Genomic DNA, 23,122 nt, shown 5'->3' on the forward strand with positions numbered 1-23,122 from the left:
ATGTTCAATTTGGTTAAAGTAATGCAAAAACAAAGTTTTGGAGAAGAAAGTAAAAGTGCAATATGTGCCATGTAAAAAAGCTAACGTTTAAGTTCATTGGAACTCATTAGAACTTAGAATCTGGTGGTTCCTTTTAAACGTGAGTCTTCAATATTCCCAGGTAAGAAGTTTTAGGTTGTATTTATTATAGAACTATTTCTCTCTATACCATTTTGTATTTCATATACCTTTGACTATTGGATGTTCTAATAGGTACTTTATTGCCAGCCTAATCTCGGGAGTTGATATGCTTGAAGTCATAAACAGCGCAATGTTGCTGGCAAACGCAGTAAAGTGCTGTTTGAATGAATGCTTATGAGCCTGCTGCTGCCAACCACCGCTCAGTCAGCCTGCTCTATCAAATCATAGACTTAATTATAATATAATAACACACAGAAATACGAGCCGTAGGTCATTAATATGGTAAAATATGGAAACTATCATTTCGAAAACAAAACGTTTATTCTTTCAGTGAAATACAGAACCGTTCCGTATTTTATCTAACGGGTGGCATCCGTAAGTCTAAATATTCCTGTTACATTGCACAACCTTCAATGTTATGTCATAATTACGTCAAATTCTGGCAAATTAGTTCGCAACGAGCCAGGCGGCCCAAACTGTTGCAAATACCCTGACTCTGCGTGCAATGAACGCAAGAGAAGTGACACAATTTCCCTAGTTTAATATTGCCTGCTAACCAGGGTTTCGTTTAGCTAAATATGCAGGTTTAAAAAAAATATACTTCTGTGTATTGTTTTTAAGAAAGGCATTGATGTTTATGGTTAGGTACATTCGTACAAAAATTGTGCTTTTTTCGCAAATGCGCTTTTGTTAAATCATCCCCCGTTTGGCGAAGTATTCTGTCTTTTTTAGGAAGAAATAGTCTTCACACAGTTCGCAACGAGCCAGGCAGTCCAAACTGCTGCATGTACCCTGACTCTGTTGCACAGAACAGAACACAAGAGAAGTGACACAATTTCCCTGGTTAAAAGAAATGCATGTTAGCAGGCAATATTAACTAAATATGCAGGTTCAAAAATATATACTTGTGTATTGATTTTAAGTGGTTTTTAATTGGTGCAATGACAGTGCTTTTTTTTGCGAATGCCCTTGTTAAATCACCCATTTGGCGAAGTAGGCTATGATTCAATGATAAATTAACAGGCACCGCATCGATTATATGCAACGCAGGACAAGCTAGATAAACTAGTAATATCATCAACCATGTGTAGTTAACTAGTGATTTATGTTAAGATTGATTGATTGTTTTTTATAAGATACGTTTAATACTAGCTAGCACCTTACCTTGGCTCCTTGCTGCACTCGCATAACAGGTAGTTAGCCTGCCACTCAGTCTCCTCGTGGAGTGCAATGTAATCGGCCATGATCGGTGTCCAAAAATGCCGACTACCGATTGTTATGATAACTTGCTCCGTGGCTCGACGACTCATTGCGAGCTCACAGAACAGGGCTCCGGGCAGCCGAGCGGAAATGGAGGAAAACTCGCCTCCCTGCGGACCTGGCATCCTTTCACTCCCTCCTCTCTACATTCTCCTCTTCTGTCTCTGCTGCTAAAGCCAATTTCTACCACTCTAAATTCCAAGCATCTGCCTCTAACCCTAGGAAGCTCTTTGCCACCTTCTCCTCCCTCCTGAATCCTCCTCCCCCCTCCTCCCTCTCTGCTGATGACTTTGTCAACCATTTTGAAAAGAAGGTCGACGACATCCGATCCTCGTTTGCTAAGTCAAACGACACCGCTGGTTCTGCTCACACTGCCCTACCCTGTGCTTTGACCTCTTTCTCCCCTCTCTCTCCAGATGAAATCTCGCGTCTTGTGACGGCCGGCCGCCCAACAACCTGCCCGCTTGACCCTATCCCCTCCTCTCTTCTCCAGACCATTTCCGGAGACCTTCTCCCTTACCTCACCTCGCTCATCAACTCATCCTTGACCGCTGGCTACGTCCCTTCCGTCTTCAAGAGAGCGAGAGTTGCACCCCTTCTGAAAAAACCTACACTCGATCCCTCCGATGTCAACAACTACAGACCAGTATCCCTTCTTTCTTTTCTCTCCAAAACTCTTGAACGTGCCGTCCTTGGCCAGCTCTCCTGCTATCTCTCTCAGAATGACCTTCTTGATCCAAATCAGTCAGGTTTCAAGACTAGTCATTCAACTGAGACTGCTCTTCTCTGTGTCACGGAGGCGCTCCGCACTGCTAAAGCTAACTCTCTCTCCTCTGCTCTCATCCTTCTAGACCTATCGGCTGCCTTTGATACTGTGAACCATCAGATCCTCCTCTCCACCCTCTCCGAGCAGGGCATCTCCGGCGCGGCCCACGCTTGGATTGCGTCCTACCTGACAGGTCGCTCCTACCAGGTGGCGTGGCGAGAATCTGTCTCCGCACCACGTGCTCTCACCACTGGTGTCCCCCAGGGCTCTGTTCTAGGCCCTCTCCTATTCTCGCTATACACCAAGTCACTTGGCTCTGTCATATCCTCACATGGTCTCTCCTATCATTGCTATGCAGACGACACACAATTAATCTTCTCCTTTCCCCCCTCTGATAACCAGGTGGTGAATCGCATCTCTGCATGTCTGGCAGACATATCAGTGTGGATGACGGATCACCACCTCAAGCTGAACCTCGGCAAGACGGAGCTGCTCTTCCTCCCGGGGAAGGACTGCCCGTTCCATGATCTCGCCATCACGGTTGACAACTCCATTGTGTCCTCCTCCCAGAGTGCTAAGAACCTTGGCGTGATCCTGGACAACACCCTGTCGTTCTCAACTAACATCAAGGCGGTGACCCGTTCCTGTAGGTTCATGCTCTACAACATTCGCAGAGTACGACCCTGCCTCACGCAGGAAGCGGCGCAGGTCCTAATCCAGGCACTTGTCATCTCCCGTCTGGATTACTGCAACTCGCTGTTGGCTGGGCTCCCTGCCTGTGCCATTAAACCCCTACAACTCATCCAGAACGCCGCAGCCCGTCTGGTGTTCAACTTTCCCAAGTTCTCTCACGTCACCCCGCTCCTCCGCTCTCTCCACTGGCTTCCAGTTGAAGCTCGCATCCGCTACAAGACCATGGTGCTTGCCTACGGAGCTGTGAGGGGAACGGCACCCCCGTACCTTCAGGCTCTGATCAGGCCCTACACCCAAACAAGGGCACTGCGTTCATCCACCTCTGGCCTGCTCGCCTCCCTACCTCTGAGGAAGTACAGTTCCCGCTCAGCCCAGTCAAAACTGTTCGCTGCTCTGGCACCCCAATGGTGGAACAAACTCCCTCACGACGCCAGGTCAGCGGAGTCAATCACCACCTTCCGGAGACACCTGAAACCCCACCTCTTTAAGGAATACCTAGGATAGGATAAAGTAATCCTTCTAACCGCCCCCCCCCCTTAAAAGAGTTAGATGCACTATTGTAAAGTGGTTGTTCCACTGGATATCATAAGGTGAATGCACCAATTTGTAAGTCGCTCTGGATAAGAGCGTCTGCTAAATGACTTAAATGTAAATGTAAATGTAAATGTAACTTGAAATCGGCCCTAATTAATCGGCCATTCCGATTAATCGGTCGACCTCTAATCTGTACGCATGTGATGGATAAGATGCATAACGAATATATTGTACACGTGCCAATTTTAATTCCACAACAGTATGAGAATTAACCTATAGATCGAAGAGCATTATTTCGTTTATTTTTTATTTTTATTCTCCCGGACAATTGGCGCCGGGAAATTTATCAGCCTTTACATTTTTTATTTTTTTTGCCAGAAGCCTGCTATTACAGGTTAACGGAAACTCTGCTTGAGGTAATCCAGAGAATTTACTGTATGGCAATTGTTTTGTGTAGTTTGGCATAAAGACTTCCAAATGACATGCAATATACAGCAACAAACATAATGCCTACAGAGGTATCACCATGGATTCATTGATTATCCAGGCCCAATATTATATTACTGTTGTTGGCTACCTTTTAAATTGAACAGCGACCCAGCTTCTGCCCCTTCATCATTTCCTAGATTCCCCAGCTGCAGTCAGTAGAACTCTCCACGGGGTCAGTGGTTGATGTTTGTCATTCCAACAAGATCTAACTGTTTCCTGGACATCTCTCCAGGACTCTGCATCTGAAATAGACCCTATTCCCTATATAGTACACTACTTTGGGGCCTGCATAATACTCTGGTCAAAAGTAGTGCGCTATATAGGGAAACGGGTAACATTTTGGACTCATCCCAGGAACGTTCCCTGATTTTGTATCATGTTTTTGTCTCCTCTCCTAGCGGGAAAACAAAGAGCCCAAGCCCATGCAGATCTTTGGCAGTGGTCCCAAGATGGTTGGTTTAGAGATTGTACCGGCTGGTAAGGAACTTAGCTAGTATTTATTTGACTTCACTTATCCAGAGGAGATGCTGCAACGACAAGTGAGTTTCGATAGAAACTCTAGAGCAGGCCGCCTAAGCAGTTTATCGGAACGCCTAAGTCCAAGCTATATATATTTTTTTCATTTAAATATATATATATTTTTTTGTATATACATTTTCGCATGTTAACGCTTTGTTTTTAAACAACTTAAACCAGATATAAAGTATGTCGGAAAGATAATGCCATATACAGTGCATTTAGAATGTATTCAGGCTAGAGGTCGACCAATTAATCGGAATGGACGATTAATTAGGGCCGATTTTCAAGTTTTCATAACAATCGGAAATCGGTATTTTTGGATGCCGATTTTGCCGAATAAAAAAAATATATATATACACTGCTCAAAAAAATAAAGGGAACACTAAAATAACACATCCTAGATCTGAATGAATGAAATAGTCTTATTAAATACTTTTTTCTTTACATAGTTGAATGTGCTGACAACAAAATCACACAAAAATGATCAATGGAAATCAAATTTATCAACTCATGGAGGTCTGGATTTGGAGTCACACTCAAAATTAAAGTGGAAAACCACACTACAGGCTGATGCAACTTTGATGTAATGTCCTTAAAACAAGTCAAAATGAGGCTCAGTAGTGTGTGTGGCCTCCACGTGCCTGTATGACCTCCCTACAATGCCTGGGCATGCTCCTGATGAGGTAGTCCCAGACCTGGACTAAAGCATCCACCAACTCCTGGACAGTCTGTGGTGCAACGTGGCATTGGTGGATGGAGCGAGACATGATGTCCCAGATGTGCTCAATTGGATTCAGGTATGGGGAACGGGCGGGCCAGTCCATAGCATCAATGCCTTCCTCTTGCAGGAACTACTGACACACTCCAGCCACATGAGGTCTAGCATTGTCTTGCATTAGGAGGAACCCAGGGCCAACCGCACCAGCATATGGTCTCACAAGGGGTCTGAGGATCTCATCTCGGTACCTAATGGCAGTCAGGCTACCTCTGGCGAGCACATGGAGGGCTGTGCGGCCCCCCAAAGAAATGCCACCCCACACCATGACTGACCCACCACCAAACCGGTCATGCTGGAGGATGTTGCAGGCAGCAGAACGTTCTCCACGGCGTCTCCAGACTCTGTCACGTGCTCAGTGTGAACCTGCTTTCATCTGTGAAGAGCACAGGGCGCCAGTGGCAAATTTGCCAATCTTGGTGTTCTCTGGCAAATGCCAAACGTCCTGCACGGTGTTGGGCTGTAAGCACAACCCCCACCTGTGGATGTCGGGCCCTCATACCACCCTCATGGAGTCTGTTTCTGACCGTTTGAGCAGACACATGCACATTTGTGGCCTGCTGAAGGTCATTTTGCAGGGCTCTGGCAGTGCTCCTCCTTGCACAAAGGCGGAGGTAGCGGTCCTGCTGCTGGGTTGCCCTCTTACGGCCTCCTCCACGTCTCCTGATGTACTGGCCTGTCTCCTGGTAGCGCCTCCATGCTCTGGACACTACGCTGACAGACACAGCAAACCTTCTTGCCACAGCTCGCATTGATGTGCCATCCTGGATGAGCTGCACTACCTGAGCCACTTGTGTGGGTTGTAGACTCCGTCTCATGCTACCACTAGAGTGAAAGCACCGCCAGCATTCAAAAGTGACCAAAACATCAGCCAGGAAGCATAGGAACTGAGAAGTGGTCTGTGGTCACCACCTGCAGAACCACTCCTTTATTGGGGGTGTCTTGCTAATTGCCTATAATTTCCACTTGTTGTCTATTCCATTTGCACAACAGCATGTGAAATTTATTGTCAATCAGTGTTGCTTCCTAAGTGGACAGTTTGATTTCACAGAAGTGTGATTGACTTGGAGTTACATTGTGTGGTTTAAGTGTTCCCTTTATTTTTTTGAGCAGTGTATATATACAGTGGGGAGAACAAGTATTTGATAGACTGCCGATTTTGCAGGTTTTCCTACTTACAAAGCATGTAGAGGTCTGTAATTTTTATCATAGGTACACTTCAACTGTGAGAGACGGATTCTAAAACGAAAATCACATTGTATGATTTTTAAGTAATTAATTTGCATTTTATTGCATGACATAAGTATTTGATCACCTACCAACCAGTAAGAATTGGCCTGTTAGTTTTTCTTTAAGAAGCCCTCCTGTTCTCCACTCATTACCTGTATTAACTCATCTCATATGTATATACTGTACTCTATACCTTCTACTGCATCTTGCCATCTTGATGTATCATTAGCCACTTAACAATGCCACTTTTATATATATATATATATATATATATATATATATATATATAATATATATATATATATATATATATATACATACCCTACATTACTCATCTCATATGTGTATATACTGTACTCTGTATCATCTACTCCATCTTGCCTATGCTGTATTATACCATCACTCATTCATATTTTTTTTATGTACATATTCTTATTCATTCCTTTACGCTTGTGTGTCTATAAGGTAATTGTTGTGAAATTGTTAGGTTAGATTACTCGTTGGATATTACTGCATTGTCGGAACTAGAAGCACAAGCATTTCGCTTACACTTGCATTAACATCTGCTAACCATGTGTATTTGACAAATACAATTTGATTTGATTTTGGTAGGAAACCAGGCACCGCTCATCACCTAGCCAATACTGGGGCCCCTCGGGTGTGTACTTAGTCCCCTCCTGTACTCCCTGTTCACCCACGACTGCGTAGCCAAACACGACTCCAACACCATCAACAGTGGTAGGCCTGAACACCGACAACGATGAGACGGCCTGTAGGGCGGTCAGAGAACTGGCGGTGTGGTGCCAGGATAACAACCTTTCCCTCAGTGTGAGCAAGACAAAGGAGCTGATTGTGGACTACAGGAAAAAGCGGGCCGAACAGTCCGCCATTAACATTGACGGGGCTGTAGTGGAGCAGGTCGAGAGTTTCAAGTTCCTTGGTGTCCACATCACCAGCGAACTATCATGGTCCAAACATACCAGGACAGTTGTGAACAGGGCATGACAAAACCTATTCCCCCTCAGGAGACTGAAAAGATTTGGCATGTGTCCCCAGATCCTCATGGTTCTACAGCTGCACCATCGAGAGCATCCTGACCGGTTGCATCACCGTCTGGTATGGCAATTGCTCGGCATCTGACCATAAGGCGCTACGGAGGGTAGTGCGTACGGCCCAGTACATCACTGAGGCCAAGCTTCCTGCCATCCAGGACCTCTATACCAGGCGGTGTCAGAGGAAAGCCCATAATTGTCCGTCTCCAGCCACCGTAGTCTCATAGATTGTTCTCCCTGCTACCACACGGCAAGTGGTACCGGAGTGCCAAGTCTAGGACCAAAAGGCTCCTAAACAGCTTCTATCCCCCTCTCTTTTGTACACTGCTGCTACTCGTTGTTTGTTATCTATGCATAGTCCCTTCACCCCTATCTACATGTACAAATTACCTAAACTAACTTGTACTCCCACACACTGACTCTTTACCGGTACCCCCTGTTTATGGCCTAGTTGTTCTTGTTACTTTTTATTATTTTTTTTACTTTAGTCTATTTGGTAAATGTTTTCTTAACTCTTCTTGAACTCCATTGTTGGTTAATTAACCTCTCTGGCGCAGGCGTTCCGCTAGCGACCCACCTCGACAACATCCGGTGAAATTGCAGAGCGCCAAATTCAAAATACAGAAATACTCATTATAAACATTCATTAAAAGATACAAGTGTTATACATTGGCTTACAGATTAATTTCTTGTTAATCCAGCCGCTGTGTCAGATTTCAAAAAGGCTTTACGGCGAAAGCATACCATGCGATTTATCTGAGGACAGCGCCCCGCTTACAGAAGCATACAAACATTTTCTAGCCAAGTAGAGGAGTCACAAGTCAGAAATAGCAATAAAATTAATCACTTACCTTTGAGCTTCAACTGGTTGCAGTCACAAGAGTTCCTTTTACACAAATGTTTGTTTTGTTCGATAAAGTTCTTTATGTTCCAAAAATTTGGCGCGTTTTGTTCAGTAATCCACTGGCTCAATGCCGGTCACAACATGCAGACGAATACATCCTAATAGTACCGGTAAAGTTTGTCGAAACATGTCAAACGATGTTTATAATTAATCCTCAGGTTGTCTATTGTCTAAATAATCAATCATATTTCAACCGGACAATAGCATCTTCAATAGAAAGGAAAAACAACGAATGGCGCGCTATTGGTCAAGCGCGCAAAGGAGCTCTGCTTCATTCTGCATGCCACTTACAATATGGTCTCATTCTTCCTCGTTTTTAAGAATACAAGCCTGAAACAATGTCTAAAGACTGTTGACATCTAGTGGAAGCCATAGGAACTGCAATCTGGGTCCTAACCCAACACATACTGTATAGGCGGGCAGTTGAAAACTACACACATCAAAAATATCCCACTTCCTGGATGGATATCCCTCAGGTTTTCGCCTGCCAAAACAGTTCTATTATACTCACAGACATTATTTGAACAGTTTTGGAAACTTTAGTGTTTTCTATCCAAATCTACCAATTATATGCATATCCTAGCTTCTGGGCCTGAGTAACAGGCTTTGTTAACTTTGGGTACGCTTCTCATCCAGATGTTGAAATACTGCCCCCAAGCCATTACAAGTTAAGGGCTTGTAACTAAGCATTTCATGGTAAGGTCTACACATGTTGAATTCGCCACATGTGACCAAGTTTGATTTGATACCATTCCTACGCTGAAGCATGGTGGTGGCAGCGTCATGCTTAGGGGATGTATTTCAGCGGCAGGGACTAGTCGACCAGTCTGGATTGAGGGAAAGCTGAACGGAGCAAAGTGCAGAGTTTCTTGACAACCTGCGACGGTTCACCTTCCAACAGGACAATTACCTTAAACACACAGCCAAGACAATGCAGGAGTGGCTTTGGGACAAGTCTCTGAATATTCTTGAGTGGCCCAGCCAGGGACCCAAAATTAGCTTTTAAACTGCAACATTTTCTTTCAGCTCCATGGCAAAATGTGTAGAATTGCAGAAAATGAACTTTAAAACAGCAAAAATATATCTTCTGCTCAGCCATGGAAACCCATTTTGTGTAGCAAAGTTACTTTGCTGATGTTGCTTCCAGAGGCAGTTTGAAACTCTGAGTGTTGCAACCGAGGACAGATGATTTTTTTTACGTGCTACGAGGTTCCGTACTCGGCAGTCCCTTTCTGTGAGCTTGTTGGGCCTACCTCTTCGCGCCTGAGCCGTTGTTGCTCCTAGACGTTTCCACTTCACAATACCAGCACTTACAGTTGACCGGGGCAGCTTAGCAGGGCAGAAATTTGACTGACTGACTTGTTGGAGAGGTGTCATCCTATGACTGTGCCATGTTCAAAGTCACTGAACACTTCAGTAAGGCCATTCTACTACCAATATTTGTCTATGGAGATTGCATGGCTGTGTGCTCAAAAGTTTGGACACCTACTTATTCCAGGGTTTTTCTTTGTTGTTACTATTTTCTACATTGTAGAATAGTAGTGAAGATATCAACACTTTAAAATAGCACATATGGATTCATGTAGTAACCAAAAAAGTGTTAAACAAATCAACATATATTTGAGGTTCTTCAAAGTAGCCAACCCTTTGCCTTGACAGCTTTGCACACTCTTGGCATTCTCTCAACCAGCTTCATGAGGTAGTCACCTGGAATGCATTTCAATTAACTTCTCTAGGGTAGGGGGCAGCATTTGGAATTTTGGATGAAGAGCATGCCCAAATTAAACTGCCTGCTTCCTCGGCCCAGAAGATATGATATGCATATAACTGGTAGATTTGGATAGAAAACACTCCAAAGTTTCCAAAACTGTTAAAACAGTGTCTGTGAGTATAACAGAACTGATTTGGCAGGCGAAAACCTGAGAAATCCATTCAGGAAGTAGTTATTTTTTTGTTTTTTTAGTTTTCTATTCAATGCCATTACAGTATCCATTGACTTAGGACTCAAATTGCAGTTCCTATGCCTTCCACTAGATGTCAACAGTCTTTTAGAAATTGTTTCAGGCTTGTATTCTGAAAAATTAGGAAGTAAGAGCAGTCTGAATGAGTGGACCCTTAAAGTGTCACAGAGCTTTTTCATGCGCACGACCGAGAGTGCGTTTCTTGTTTACATTTTCTATTGACGACGTTATTGTCCGGTTGAAATATTATCGATTATTTAGGCTAAAAACAACCTGAGGATTGAATATAAGCATCGTTTGACACGTTTCTATGAACTTTACGGATACAATTTGGATTTTTTGTCTGCCTGTTTTGACTGCGTTTGACCCTGTGGATTACTGAAGAAAACGCACGAACAAAACTGAGGTTTTTGGATATAAAGAGACTTTATCGAACAAGAGGAACATTTATTGAGTAAATGAATGTCTGCTGAGTGCAACCATATGAAGATCATCAAAGGTAAGGGATTAATTTTATCTCTATTTCTGACTTGTGTAACTCTTCTACTTGGCTGGTTACTGTTTGTAATGATTTGTCTGCTGGGCTATGTTCTCAAATAATCGTAAGGTATGCTTTCGTGGGAAAGCATTTTTTAAATCTGACACCGTGGTTGGATTCACAAGAAGTTAATCTTTAAACCTATGTAAAATATGTTTTGTTTTCTGAATTTTCATAATGAGTATTTCTGTATTTGAATTTGGCTCCCAGCAGTTTCACTGGCTGTTGAAGAGGTGGGACGCTAACGTCTCACGTACCCTAGAGAAGTTAACAAACTATAGTTTTGGCAAGTCGGTTAGGCATCTACTTTGTGCATGACACAAGTAATTGTTCCAACAATTGTTCAGACAGATTATTTCACTTATAATTCACTGTATCACAATTCCAGTGGGTCAGAAGTTTACATACACTAAGTTGACTGTGCTTTTAAACGGCTTGGGAAATTGCAAAAAATTCTGTCATGGCTTTAGAAGCTTCTGATAGCCTAATTTATATAATTTGAGTCATTTGGAGGTGTGCCTGTAGATGTATTACAAGGCCGGCCTTCAAACTCAGTGCCTCTTTGCTTGACATCATGGGAAAATCAAATGAAATCAGCCAAGACCTCAGAAAAAAATTGTAGACCTCCGCAAGTCTGGTTCATCCTTGTGAGCAATTTCCAAACGCCTGAAGGTACCACGTCCATCTGTACAAACAATTGTACGCAAGTATAAACACCATGGGACCACGCAGCCATCATACCCTTCAGGAAGGAGACGCGTTCTGTCTCCTAGAGATTAATTTACTTTGGTGCGAAAAGTGCAAATCAATCCCAGAACAACATTAAAGGACCTTGTGAAGATGCTGAAGGAAACGGGTACAATAGTATCTATGTCCACAGTAAAACAAGTCCAATATCGACATCCTGAAAGGCCGCTCAGCAAGGAAGGAGCCACTGCTCCAAATTTCGCCATAAAAATACCAGACTATGGTTTGCAACTGCACATGGGGACAAAGATCGTACTTTTTGGAGAAATATCCTCTGGTCTGATGAAACAAAAATAGAACTGTTTGGCCATAATGACCATCATTATGTTTGGAGGAGAAAGGGGGATGCTTGCAAGCTGAAGAACACTATACTGCCATGAAGCACAGGGGGGCAGCATCATGTTGTGGGTGTGCTTTGCTGCATGAGGGTCTGGTGCCCATCACAAAATAGATGACATCATGAGGGAGGACAATTATGTGGATATATTGAAGCAACATCTCAAGACATCAGTCAGGAAGTTAAAGCTTGGTCGCACATTGTTCTTCCAAATGAACAATGACCACAAGTATACTTCCAAAGTTGTGGCAAAATGGCTTAAGGACAACAAAGTCAAGGTATTGGAGTGGCCATCACAAATCCCTGACCTCAATCCTATAGAAGAATTGTGGGCAGAACTAAAAAAGCGTGTGCAAGCAAGGAAGCCTACAAACCTGACTCAGTTACACCAGCTCTGTCAGGAGGAATGGGCCAAAATTCACCCAACTTATTGTGGGAAGCTTGTGGAAGGCTACCTGAAACGTTTGACCGAAGTTAAGCAATTTAAAGGCAATACTACCAAATACTAATTAGCATTAAACGTATCTTATAAAAAACAATCAATCTTAACATAATCACTAGTTAACTACACATGGTTGATGATATTACTAGTTTATCTAGCTTGTCCTTCGTTGCATATAATCGATGCGGTGCCTGTTAATTTATCATTGAATCATAGCCTACTTCGCCAAATGGGTGATTTAACAAGCGCATTCGCGAAAAAAGCACTGTCATTGCACCAATGTGTACCTAACCATAAACATCAACGCCTTTCTTAAAATCAATACACAAGTATATATTTTTGAACCTGCATATTTAGTTAATATTGCCTGCTAACATGCATTTCTTTTAACCAGGGAAATTGTGTCACTTCTCTTGTGTTCTGTTCTGTGCAACAGAGTCAGGGTACATGCAGCAGTTTGGACTGCCTGGCTTGTTGCGAACTGTGTGAAGACTATTTCTTCCTTACAAAGACAGCCAACTTCGCCAAACAAGGGATGATTTAACAAAAGTGCATTTGCGAAAAAAGCACAATTGTTGTACGGATGTACCTAACCATAAACATCAATGCCTTTCTTAAAATCAATACACAGAAGTATATTTTATTAAACCTGCATATTTGGTTAAAAGAAATCCAGGTTAGCAGGCAATTTTAAACTAGGGAAATTGTCACTTCTCTTGCGTTCATTGCACGCAGAGTCAGGGTGGGTATATGCAACAGTTTTTGGCTCGAACTAATTTGCCAGAATTTTACTTAATTATGACAACATTGATGGTTGTGCAATGTAACAGGAATATTTAGACTTATGGATGCCACCCGTTAGATAAAATACGGAACGGTTCTGTATTTCACTGGAAGAATAAACGTTTTGTTTTCGAAATGATCGTTTCCGGATTTGACCATATTTATGACCTAAGGCTCGTATTTCTGTGTGTTATTATGTTATAATTAAGTATGATTTGATATTTGATAGAGCAGGCTGACTGAGCGGTGGTAGGCAGCAGCAGGCTCGTAAGCATTCATTCAAACAGCACTTTCGTGCGTTTGCCATCAGCTCTTCGCTGTGCTTCAAGCATTGAGCTGTTTATGACTTCAAGCCTATCAACTCCCGAGCTAGTTAGCGGGGTGTGCGCTAATAGTGTTGCAATCGGTGATGTCACTTGCTCTGAGACCTTGAAGTAGTTGTTCCCCTTGCCCTGCAAGGGCCGCAGCTTTTTTGGAGCAATGTGTAACGATGCTTCGAGGGTAGCTGTTGTCCATGTGTTCCTGTTTCGAGCCCAGGTAGGGGCGAGGAGAGGGACGGAAGCTATTCTGTTACACTGGCAATACTAAAGTGCCTATAAGAACATCCAATAGTCAAAGGTATATGAAATACAAATGGTATAGAGAGAAATAGTCCTATAATAACTACAACCTAAAACTTCTTACCTGGGAATATTGAAGACTCACGTTTAAAAGGAACCACCAGATTCTAAGTTCTAATGAGTTCCAATGAACTTAAACATTAGCTTTTTTACATGGCACATATTGCACTTTTACTTTCTTCTCCAAAACTTTGTTTTTGCATTATTTTAACCAAATTGAACCAGTTTGATTATTTATTTGAGGCTAAATTGATTGTATTGATGTATTATATTAAGTTAAACTAAAAGTGTTCATTCAGTATTGTTGTAATTGTCATTATTACAAATAAATAGATATATTTTTCATCATATTTTCATTTTTAAATCAGTATCGGCTTTTTTTGGTCCTCCAATAATCGGTATCGGTATCGGCCTTGAATAATCATAATCGGTCGACCTCTAGTATGTACAGTTGAATTCTGAGGTTTACGTACACTTGCCATCCTGTACCTGTACCGCATGTGTGATGTTCAGATGTACCGATCCTGTGCAGGTGTTGCACGTGGTCTGCCACTGTGAGGACGATCAGCTGTCTGTCCTGTCTCCCTGTAGCGCTGTCTTTAGAAGGGCTATATAAATACATTTGATTTGATTTTGATTTGATCTTAGGCATCTCACAGTACGGTCATTGCAATCTATTGCCCTGGCCACATCTACAGTCCTCATGCCTCCTTGCAGCATGCCTAAGGCACGTTCACGCAGATGAGCAAGGACCCTGGGCATCTTTCTTTTGATGTTTTTCAGTCAGGACACTAGAGAGGCATTTCTACAAAGTCTCCATAACTGTGACCTTAGTTGCCTACCGTCTGTCAGCTGTTAGTGTCTTAATGACCGTTCCACAGGTACATGTTCGTTAATTGTTTATGGTTCATTGAACAAGCATGGGAAACGGTGTTTAAACCCTTCACATTGAAGATCTATAAAGTTATTTGGATTTTTACAAATTATCTTTGAAAGACAGGGTCCTGACGTTTCTTTTTTTGCTGAGTTTACGTACGTACATACATGCATGCGTACGTGTATGCATGCATAAGTACATGTAAGGGAAAGTATACGGATTATCACTTTTTCCACATTTTTGTTACGTTACAGCCTTATTCTAACATTGATTAATTTGTTTTTCATCCCTCATCAATCTACACGCAATATCCCATAATGACGAAGCAAAAACAGATTTAGAAATTGTTGCTTAAAAACTGAAAATAAGCATTTTATATAAGTATTTAGACCCTTTACTCAGTACTTTGTTGAAGCACCTTTGGCAGTGATTACAGCCTTGAGGCTTCTTGATGTTACAAGCTTTGCACACCTTGATTTGGGGATTTTCTCCCATTCTTCTCTGCAGATCCTCTTAAGCTCTGTCAGGTTGGATGGGGAGCGTTGCTGCACAGCTATTTTCAGGTCTCTCCAGAGATGTTTGATCGGATTCAAGTCCGGGCTCTCCCTTGGCAATTTAAGGATATTCAGAGACTTGTGCTAAAGCCACTCCTGCATTGTCTTGGCTAGGGTCGTTGTCCTGTTGGAAGGTGAACCTTCGACCCAGTCTGAGGTCTTGAGGTCTTTGGATCAGGTTATAAAGAAACTCTGTACTTTGCCTTGATCCTGTCTAGTCACCCAGCCCCTGCCACTGAAAAACATCCCCACAGCATGATGCTGCCACCATGCTTCACCATAGGGATGGATCCAGGTTTCGTCCAGACGTGATGCTTGGCATTCAGGCCAAGGAGTTCAATCTTGTTTTCATTAGACAAGAGAATCTCGTTTCTCATGATCTGAGAGTCTTTAGGTGCCTTTTGGCAAACTCCAAGCGGGCTGTCAGGTGGAGTCTGTCTGGCCACTCTACCGTAAAGGCCTGATTGGTGGAGTGCTGCAGAGATGGTTGACCTTCTGGAAGGTTCTCCCATCTCCACAGAGGAACTCTGGAGCTCTGTCATTGACCATTGGGTTCTTGGTCACCTCCTTGACCAAGGCCCTTCTCCCCTGTTTATTTAGTTTGGCCAGGTGGCCAGCTCTACGAAGAGTCTTGGTGGTTCCAACCTTCTTCCATTTAAGAATGAGGGAGGCCACTGTTCTTGGGGACCTTCAATGCTGCAGAAATGTTTTGGTACCCTTCCCCAGATCTGTGCCTCGACACAATCATGTCTCTGAGCTCTACGGGCAATTCTTTCGACCTCATGGCTTGGTTTTTTCTCTGACATGCACTGTCAACTGTGGGACCTTTTATATAGAAAGGTGTGTGCCTTTCCAAATCATGTCCAATCAATTGAATTTACCACAGGTGAAGTTGTAGAAACATCTCAAGCATGATCAATGGAAACAGGATGCACCTGAGCTCAATTTCGAGTCTCATATCAAAGGGTCTGAATACTTATATAAATAAGGTATTTCAGTTATTTTTTTAAATAAATATACAGTCATTCCAAAACCTGTTCTCTTTTTCATTATGGGTATTCTGTGTAGATCGATGAGGTTTTGTTTTTTATTTAATACATTTTAGAAAAGGCTGTAATGTGATAAAGTCAAGGCGTCTGAATACTTTCCGAAGGCACTGTCTCTAGTTTATTTTTTGTCAATTGTTTGGCCAATAGACTTGGTCAACTGAGATTTCTTTTGTCGAGCAGTCGCAAATTGATTTTTTAAAATTATGGTGCACCAGATACCTGTCTGATTCGTACGTCTCAGTGGACTAATCCATTGCGGAGGCCTTGGGGATCTCACAGTCCATCACTCTAAGACGTGGTACTGAAATTGTAAATGGTTATATTTTGTAAGAATAATGGGGCAACACTAACAAACACATTTATCATAAAGTAATATATTTTTTCCCGCAATGGATATTGGTCACTGAACAGTTCTGAAACAATCTTCAGTGCAGCGTTGAATTGGCGCCATTCCCTGTATGTTGCTATTTGCATAATAGCAAAGTTAACCAGCATATTGGTGTTGAGAACTATGCAGCGGAGACAGCAGCGGAGTGAGGCGACGAGGAAACAGCCCTTGCCTTAATTGACTAAGAAAATTAAGGCGAGAGGAAACCCCAAATTAATTGGGCCTATACTCAATAACCTAACTGTTAAAACGTGCCTTACTTTATATATATATATATATTTATTTATATATACATCTACCTACAGAAGTAAGACAGATCCTGCTTTTGTTGACTGTTTGAATGTTTGTTTAATATCCTACTCTGATGTATGTGAGCACCAAGCCTCACGCAATGCAAAATGTTGGGTAAAGCAATTTCACAAATTCGTCTGTTTTTAATCTTTGCTATGCTGTAATAAAGGTTTTAAAGCAGACTCTGGTATTACTTAATTTATTTAATGTTTACAGTGTTCCAAACGGGCAGAACAATTATATTGTAATCTAACAGCACCTGTTTGGCACACACTACTGAAGCAGCGCTTGCTCCTATACCCTCCTTTTTCTTGATCTCCAGTAGTTTCCACAACTAATTCAAATGGCTTTCACACATCTGACTTCCCCTTTCCCTCCTGAGCAACCAGTAAACATTCCCCTGTTCTCAAGTTTCTTTTTCACGTCCTCCGCATCCATTTTGCTGTTGTTATTATGGTAGTCTGTAGGTTAGGCCCTATTGGTCATGTGGATGCATTGCATACATATTTCACTTAAAGAGAGAAAGGGTTAATGGAATAGGGAGGGAATGGTTTTCCTAAACAATTTCGGTAACAGAACTTCTCAGAGACAAGTAAGAAAAAAAGAAAATTGGCTGTACTTATGTTGCAGCTTCAGCGCGGACAGCACTATGAACACTTGCTGTGCTGTAGTGCCTGCTGGGAGAGAGAGATTTTAACACAGCGTGGTCATCAGGTTCCCTCTTGAGTTGTTTGTGTGTGTATCTTAATTATTTCAACAGTGCTTAAAGCACCAGAGAAGCTCAGTGCATATGTGGATTTCATTCAAACACAGGGTGTGTCTATACACGTAAAAGTACAACGTTTAAAAGAAAGAAAGAAGAGACTACTCTCGGTCGACCGAGATTTTACATTTTATCTAATCATGTTGACATAAGATGTTGAATACATGGGGCAATTATTTACATCTTGACATGCTGTATAATCTTAGTTTTTTAACCACTTTTTTGTCCCTCATTACCTTAATTACAATGATACTCTCCTCACTGTGTTCATTGGCTGAACTAATTGCACTGTTTGTCTACATAACCTGGTTCAAGCATTTGCCATTTAACCCTGAAGAAGGCACTGCGTGCCGAAATGTTGGTTGCTATACCCATTAAATGTTTTGGAGCATAATTAGTGTGCAATGTTCTTTCTGTATTTTTGTGGAAAATGCAAGTTGTGGAATGTCAATTCCCTCAGCTCAGTATTGGAGCAATTTTGTTGTCTTGTGTTACATGAGAAGACGATGGGTTCAATAAGAAGCAGCGTTACCTGAAGGCCCAGGCCTTTGCCATTAAGATGCGACCACGCAAAGAAACCCTGGAGGTCAACTTTGTGAGTATCACCAGTTAACTTCCTCATTTGTGTCGGTCTAATATTCTATAATAAATCTAGATTATTGTATGAGTTCATGAGTGTGAGTTGATTTCAACTTTTCTTCACTGTCTGTGTTGTCCAGTTCTCACTCACTAGAGTGCTTAGAAACAAATGAATCACTAGTGGACAACAGCTCAAAATGTTTTTAGTTTCATGGACCACTTTTTGAATGTAATCATTTGATTTATTATTATTTTGTGTTTCCTATTCTAGATCCCCCAGATTGACCTCTACATGTGCCTGATGTGTGGGCGGGGCGACGAGGAGGACCGCCTCCTGCTGTGTGACGGCTGTGATGACAGCTACCACACCTTCTGTCTGATTCCGCCCCTACAGGATGTCCCTAAGGGGGACTGGCGATGCCCCAAGTGTGTTGCTGAGGTATGGAACTCTGGTGACCCTGCCACTACCCAATCCGAAGCTGATTCCTCACTTAAGAAACCCACGACAGCTAACTTGAATTTTCATGCTAGTCATGCATGTATTCTATATCAATGGAAGATTATTGCAGAAGTTGTGAATTATAATAGTTTATTTTTTGTGTCGCTTTCGGAAAATGTATCTCAAACAGCACAACATCATCACATATATAGTGCATAAATACATACAACAAAGTAAATCACAAGGAGTATTACATCAAGAAAAAACGTGCAAACAGTTCACACCTGCCTACCACGTGTTATAAGTTTGGCTCCGTGTGAATAGGTTGTAGTGTTTGTTAAGCTGTGATGATATACAGAACCAGTCAAGTTTTGACACACCTACTCATTCAAGGGTTTCTTTACTTTTACTATTTTCTCAATTGTAGAGTAATGGTGAAGACATCACAACTATGAAATAACACATATGGAATCATGTAGTAACCAAAAAAGTGTTAAACAAATCAACATATATTTGAGATTCTTCAAATAGCCACCCTTTGCCTTGATGACAGCTTTGCACACTCTTGGCGGTCTCTCACCCAGCTTCTTGAGATAGTCACCTGGAATGCATTTCAATGAACAGGTGTTAATTGTTAATTTGTGAGATTTCTTTCCTCAATGCGTTTGAGCCAATCAGTTGTTGTGACAAGGTAGGGGTGGTATACAGAACATAGCCCTTTTTGGTAAAAGACCAAGTCCATATTATGGCAAGAACAGCTCAAATAAGCAAAGAGAAATGACAGTCCATCATTACTTTTAAGACATGGAGGTCAGTCAATATGGAAAAAGTCAAGAACTTCAAGTGCAGTCGCAAAAACCAAGCACTATGATGAAACTGGCTCTCACGAGGACCGCCACAGGAAAGGAAGACCCAGACTTGCCTCTGCTGCAGAGAACAAGTTCATTAGTTACCAGCCTCAGAAAATTCAGCCCAAATAAATCCTTCAGAGTTCAAGTAACAGACACATCTCAACATCAACTGTTCAGAGGAGGCTGCGTGAATCAGGCCTTCAAGGTCAAATTGTTACAAAGAAACTACTACTAAAGGACACCAATAAGAAGAAGAAGAGACTTGCTTGGGCCAAGAAATACGAGCAATGGACAATCGACCGGTGGAAATCTGTCCTTTGGTCTGTCCAAATTTGATATTTGTGGTTCCAACCGCCGTGTCTTTCAGACACAGAGTAGGTTAGCGGATGATCTCCCCATGTGTGGTTCCCCATTTAACCAGCATGGCTACCACAGCATTCTGCAGCAATATGCCATCCCATCTGCTTTGTGCTTAGTGGGACTATCATTTGTTTTCAACAGGCCGATGACCAAACGCACCTCCAGACTGTGTAAGGTCTATTTGACCAAGAGGGAGTGTGATGGAGTGCTGCATCAGATGACCTGGCCTCCGCAATCACCCGACCTCAACCCATTTGAGTTGGACCGCAGAGTGAAGGAAATGCAGCCAATAAGTGCTTAGCATATGTGGGAACTCCTTCGAGACTGTTGGAAAAGCATTCCAGGTGAAGCTGGTTGAGAGAATGCCAAGATTGTGCAAAGTTATCAAGGCAAGTGGTGTCTACTTTGAAGAATCTCAAATATAAAATATGTTTTGATTTGTTAAACACTTTTTTTTCTACATGATTCCATATGTTATGAAATTATGTCTTTACTCTTATTCTACATTGTAGAAAATAGTACAAATAAAACCCTTGAATGAGTAGGTGTCAACCTTTGACTGGTACTGTACATAAATCTTGTTGAGGACAATGGGATAGGATGATGTTTTCTCACTGGCTGTCCCACCCCGTTTCACCCTACAGGAGTGCAGTAAGCCACGGGAGGCGTTTGGCTTTGAGCAAGCCGTGAGGGAGTACACCCTCCAGAGCTTTGGAGAGATGGCTGACCACTTCAAGTCAGACTACTTCAACATGCCCGTGCACGTACGTATCAAAATCAAACGGTCACCTTAAGTAATATGCAAGAATCTAAAGAAAACAATTTATTTTGGAATACATATGTTCTGGCTAGGTCCATCTCAAAATCAAGTCAACACACTTTCTTTGGGTGATTTATTATTATTTTTTTTTTTTCGTCCTTCATGCTGTTTGAAGTTGAACACCTAACCTTTCTCTCCCACTAATGTGCAATCACATCTAAACAATGCATGTGTGTGTTCTCCTTTCTCTGCACCCCCAGATGGTGCCTACAGAGCTAGTGGAGAAGGAGTTCTGGCGTCTGGTGAGCTCCATCGAGGAGGATGTCATTGTGGAGTACGGAGCTGACATCAGCTCTAAGGAGGTGGGCAGCGGCTTCCCCGTTAGGGATGGCAAGAGACGGCTACTGGGAGACGAAGAGGTAACTATGCACCAACTGGGACAAAGGACCTCGACTCTTTCTCGTTAGTCTTTCACCACCTTTTCAAAACGCATTGGAGGTGAAGATCTGTTCCTACAGTTGGATCTTGTCCTCTAATGCCTTTTTGGAATAGAGAGAGGACACAAGGAATCGTGGAAAGATTAATTGAGAAAGAGCCCCAGTATTAATAAGTAACTTCCATCACCTCTGTCTTGTTCTTCTGTAGGAGTATGCCAATTCAGGCTGGAACCTGAACAACATGCCAGTCCTGGAGCAGTCGGTCCTTACCCACATAAACGTGGATATATCTGGCATGAAGGTGCCCTGGCTCTATGTGGGCATGTGCTTCTCCTCCTTCTGCTGGCACATCGAGGACCACTGGAGCTACTCCATCAACTTCCTGCACTGGTAAAGTAACAAACATGAATTTCTTGTCCTAAATCAACCGCTTACCCAAATATTTAGTAATACTATATTTTTTTTATCCAAAGTACACAAATAAAATGTATTTTTAACAGTCCTCAGTGGGAAGAGACAGACAAATGCACGTACAAAACAATGTAAACCGTATACAATTTTGCTGTTGTGGAAAAATTCTTACACAGGGAAAGTCAGTCTTAAATGAATCTTTGTTTATTGTCAGCGCGCTGGAGAGGTTCCAACCAACTCAATACACTATAGTACACATGTCAATCAGGAGCTCTCCCTGGGCAGTCCCAGCAGTTGTCTTCTATATGGCTATACACAGACAAGTTATATTTGCATGATTTAGCATAATTAATTAATCAGTACCGTTTTGTTTCATTCATGTGACTGACCAATACTGTTTTATAACATGTGACAGACCAACACCTCACGAGGCTTCTCCTCTCTGAGCTGAGACCTTGAAACTGAGATCTTTTGTTCGTTCTCAAAACAACGTCTGAGCGTACTGCCAAATTGCAGCTACTGATAAGTGAGGATTTGTACAGTCACTTGCATGAACACAAACATTGGTTTATAGAACAGCACAAGAATAGAACACAGAAATTAGTTATAAGAAAAGCACCAACATTAAAATTCCCATTACATTGCAATGGGTCGTAGATGCAATTGTACTCCCCATCTTCATTCGTCTGATTGGTTAACCATCTTCTCTTTCTCTGCCTGTCTCTCCAGGGGGGAGCCTAAGACGTGGTATGGTGTCCCGGCCCACGCGGCAGAGCAGCTGGAGTCAGTGATGAAAAAGCTGGCCCCAGAGCTGTTTGACTCTCAGCCTGACCTGTTGCACCAGCTTGTCACCATCATGAATCCCAACGTCCTCATGGAGCACGGAGTGCCCGTATGTAGTGTGTGTTTCCATCAGTAGCCGTATGTATCAACTGTTTCATAGGAGTGCTGATCTAGGAACAGTTTTGCCTGTTGGATCACAATGAATAAGTTTATATGGACAAGGGTGGGGATCTGACCCTCGATCAGAACTCCGCCTCAGAACTGGCCCCTTTTACGCAGTGGTGTGAAGTACTTAAGTAAAAATACTTTAAAGTACTACTTGAGTAGTTTTTTTGGGTATCTATACTGAACTTTACTGTTTATATTTTAGACAACTTTTACTTCACTACATTCGCCAGACATTTTCCCTGACACCCAAAAGTACCCATTACATTTTGAATGCTTAGGAGGACAGGAAAATTGTCCAATTCACAAACTTATCAAGAAAACATCCCTGGTCTACCCTATTGCCTCTGATCTGACGGACTCACTAAACACATGCTTACTTTGTAAATGATTTCCGAGTGTTGGAGTGTGTCCCTGGCTATCTATAAATTTTAAAAACAAGAAAACTGCCATATGGTTTGCTTAATATAAGCAATTTGAATTTTTTTTAACTTTTAGACTTTTACTCAAGTATTTTACTGGGTGACTTTTACTTGTCATTTTCTAGTAAGGCATCTTTACTTTTACTCAAGTATGACAATTGGG

The 23,122-nt window shown here is 42.2% G+C and overlaps 1 protein-coding gene and 1 long non-coding RNA gene across 10 annotated transcripts in view; one reads left to right on the forward strand and one right to left on the reverse strand.

Annotated features, from left to right (window-relative positions):
- The window catches only part of LOC139534105 (uncharacterized), a 982,995-nt gene that overhangs the window by 562,733 nt on the left and 397,140 nt on the right, over positions 1-23,122 (reverse strand). The window lies entirely within an intron of this gene.
- LOC139534103 (lysine-specific demethylase 5A-like) overlaps positions 1-23,122 on the forward strand; it is a 66,762-nt gene that overhangs the window by 16,457 nt on the left and 27,183 nt on the right. For 5 of the 9 annotated variants that reach the window (XM_071332862.1, XM_071332856.1, XM_071332861.1 and 2 more), the window contains 7 exons: positions 4,321-4,399; positions 18,253-18,347; positions 18,603-18,770; positions 20,626-20,745; positions 21,002-21,160; positions 21,387-21,568; positions 22,319-22,481. In XM_071332862.1, coding sequence (XP_071188963.1) covers positions 4,321-4,399; positions 18,253-18,347; positions 18,603-18,770; positions 20,626-20,745; positions 21,002-21,160; positions 21,387-21,568; positions 22,319-22,481 — 966 coding nt within the window. The remainder of the gene's footprint in view (positions 1-4,320; positions 4,400-18,252; positions 18,348-18,602; positions 18,771-20,625; positions 20,746-21,001; positions 21,161-21,386; positions 21,569-22,318; positions 22,482-23,122) is intronic. The other 4 variants (XM_071332857.1, XM_071332859.1, XM_071332865.1 and 1 more) reach the window with 1 other exon arrangement.

Source organism: Salvelinus alpinus, chromosome 11 (genome assembly GCF_045679555.1).
Source record: "Salvelinus alpinus chromosome 11, SLU_Salpinus.1, whole genome shotgun sequence".
Classification (NCBI taxonomy): domain Eukaryota; kingdom Metazoa; phylum Chordata; class Actinopteri; order Salmoniformes; family Salmonidae; genus Salvelinus; species Salvelinus alpinus.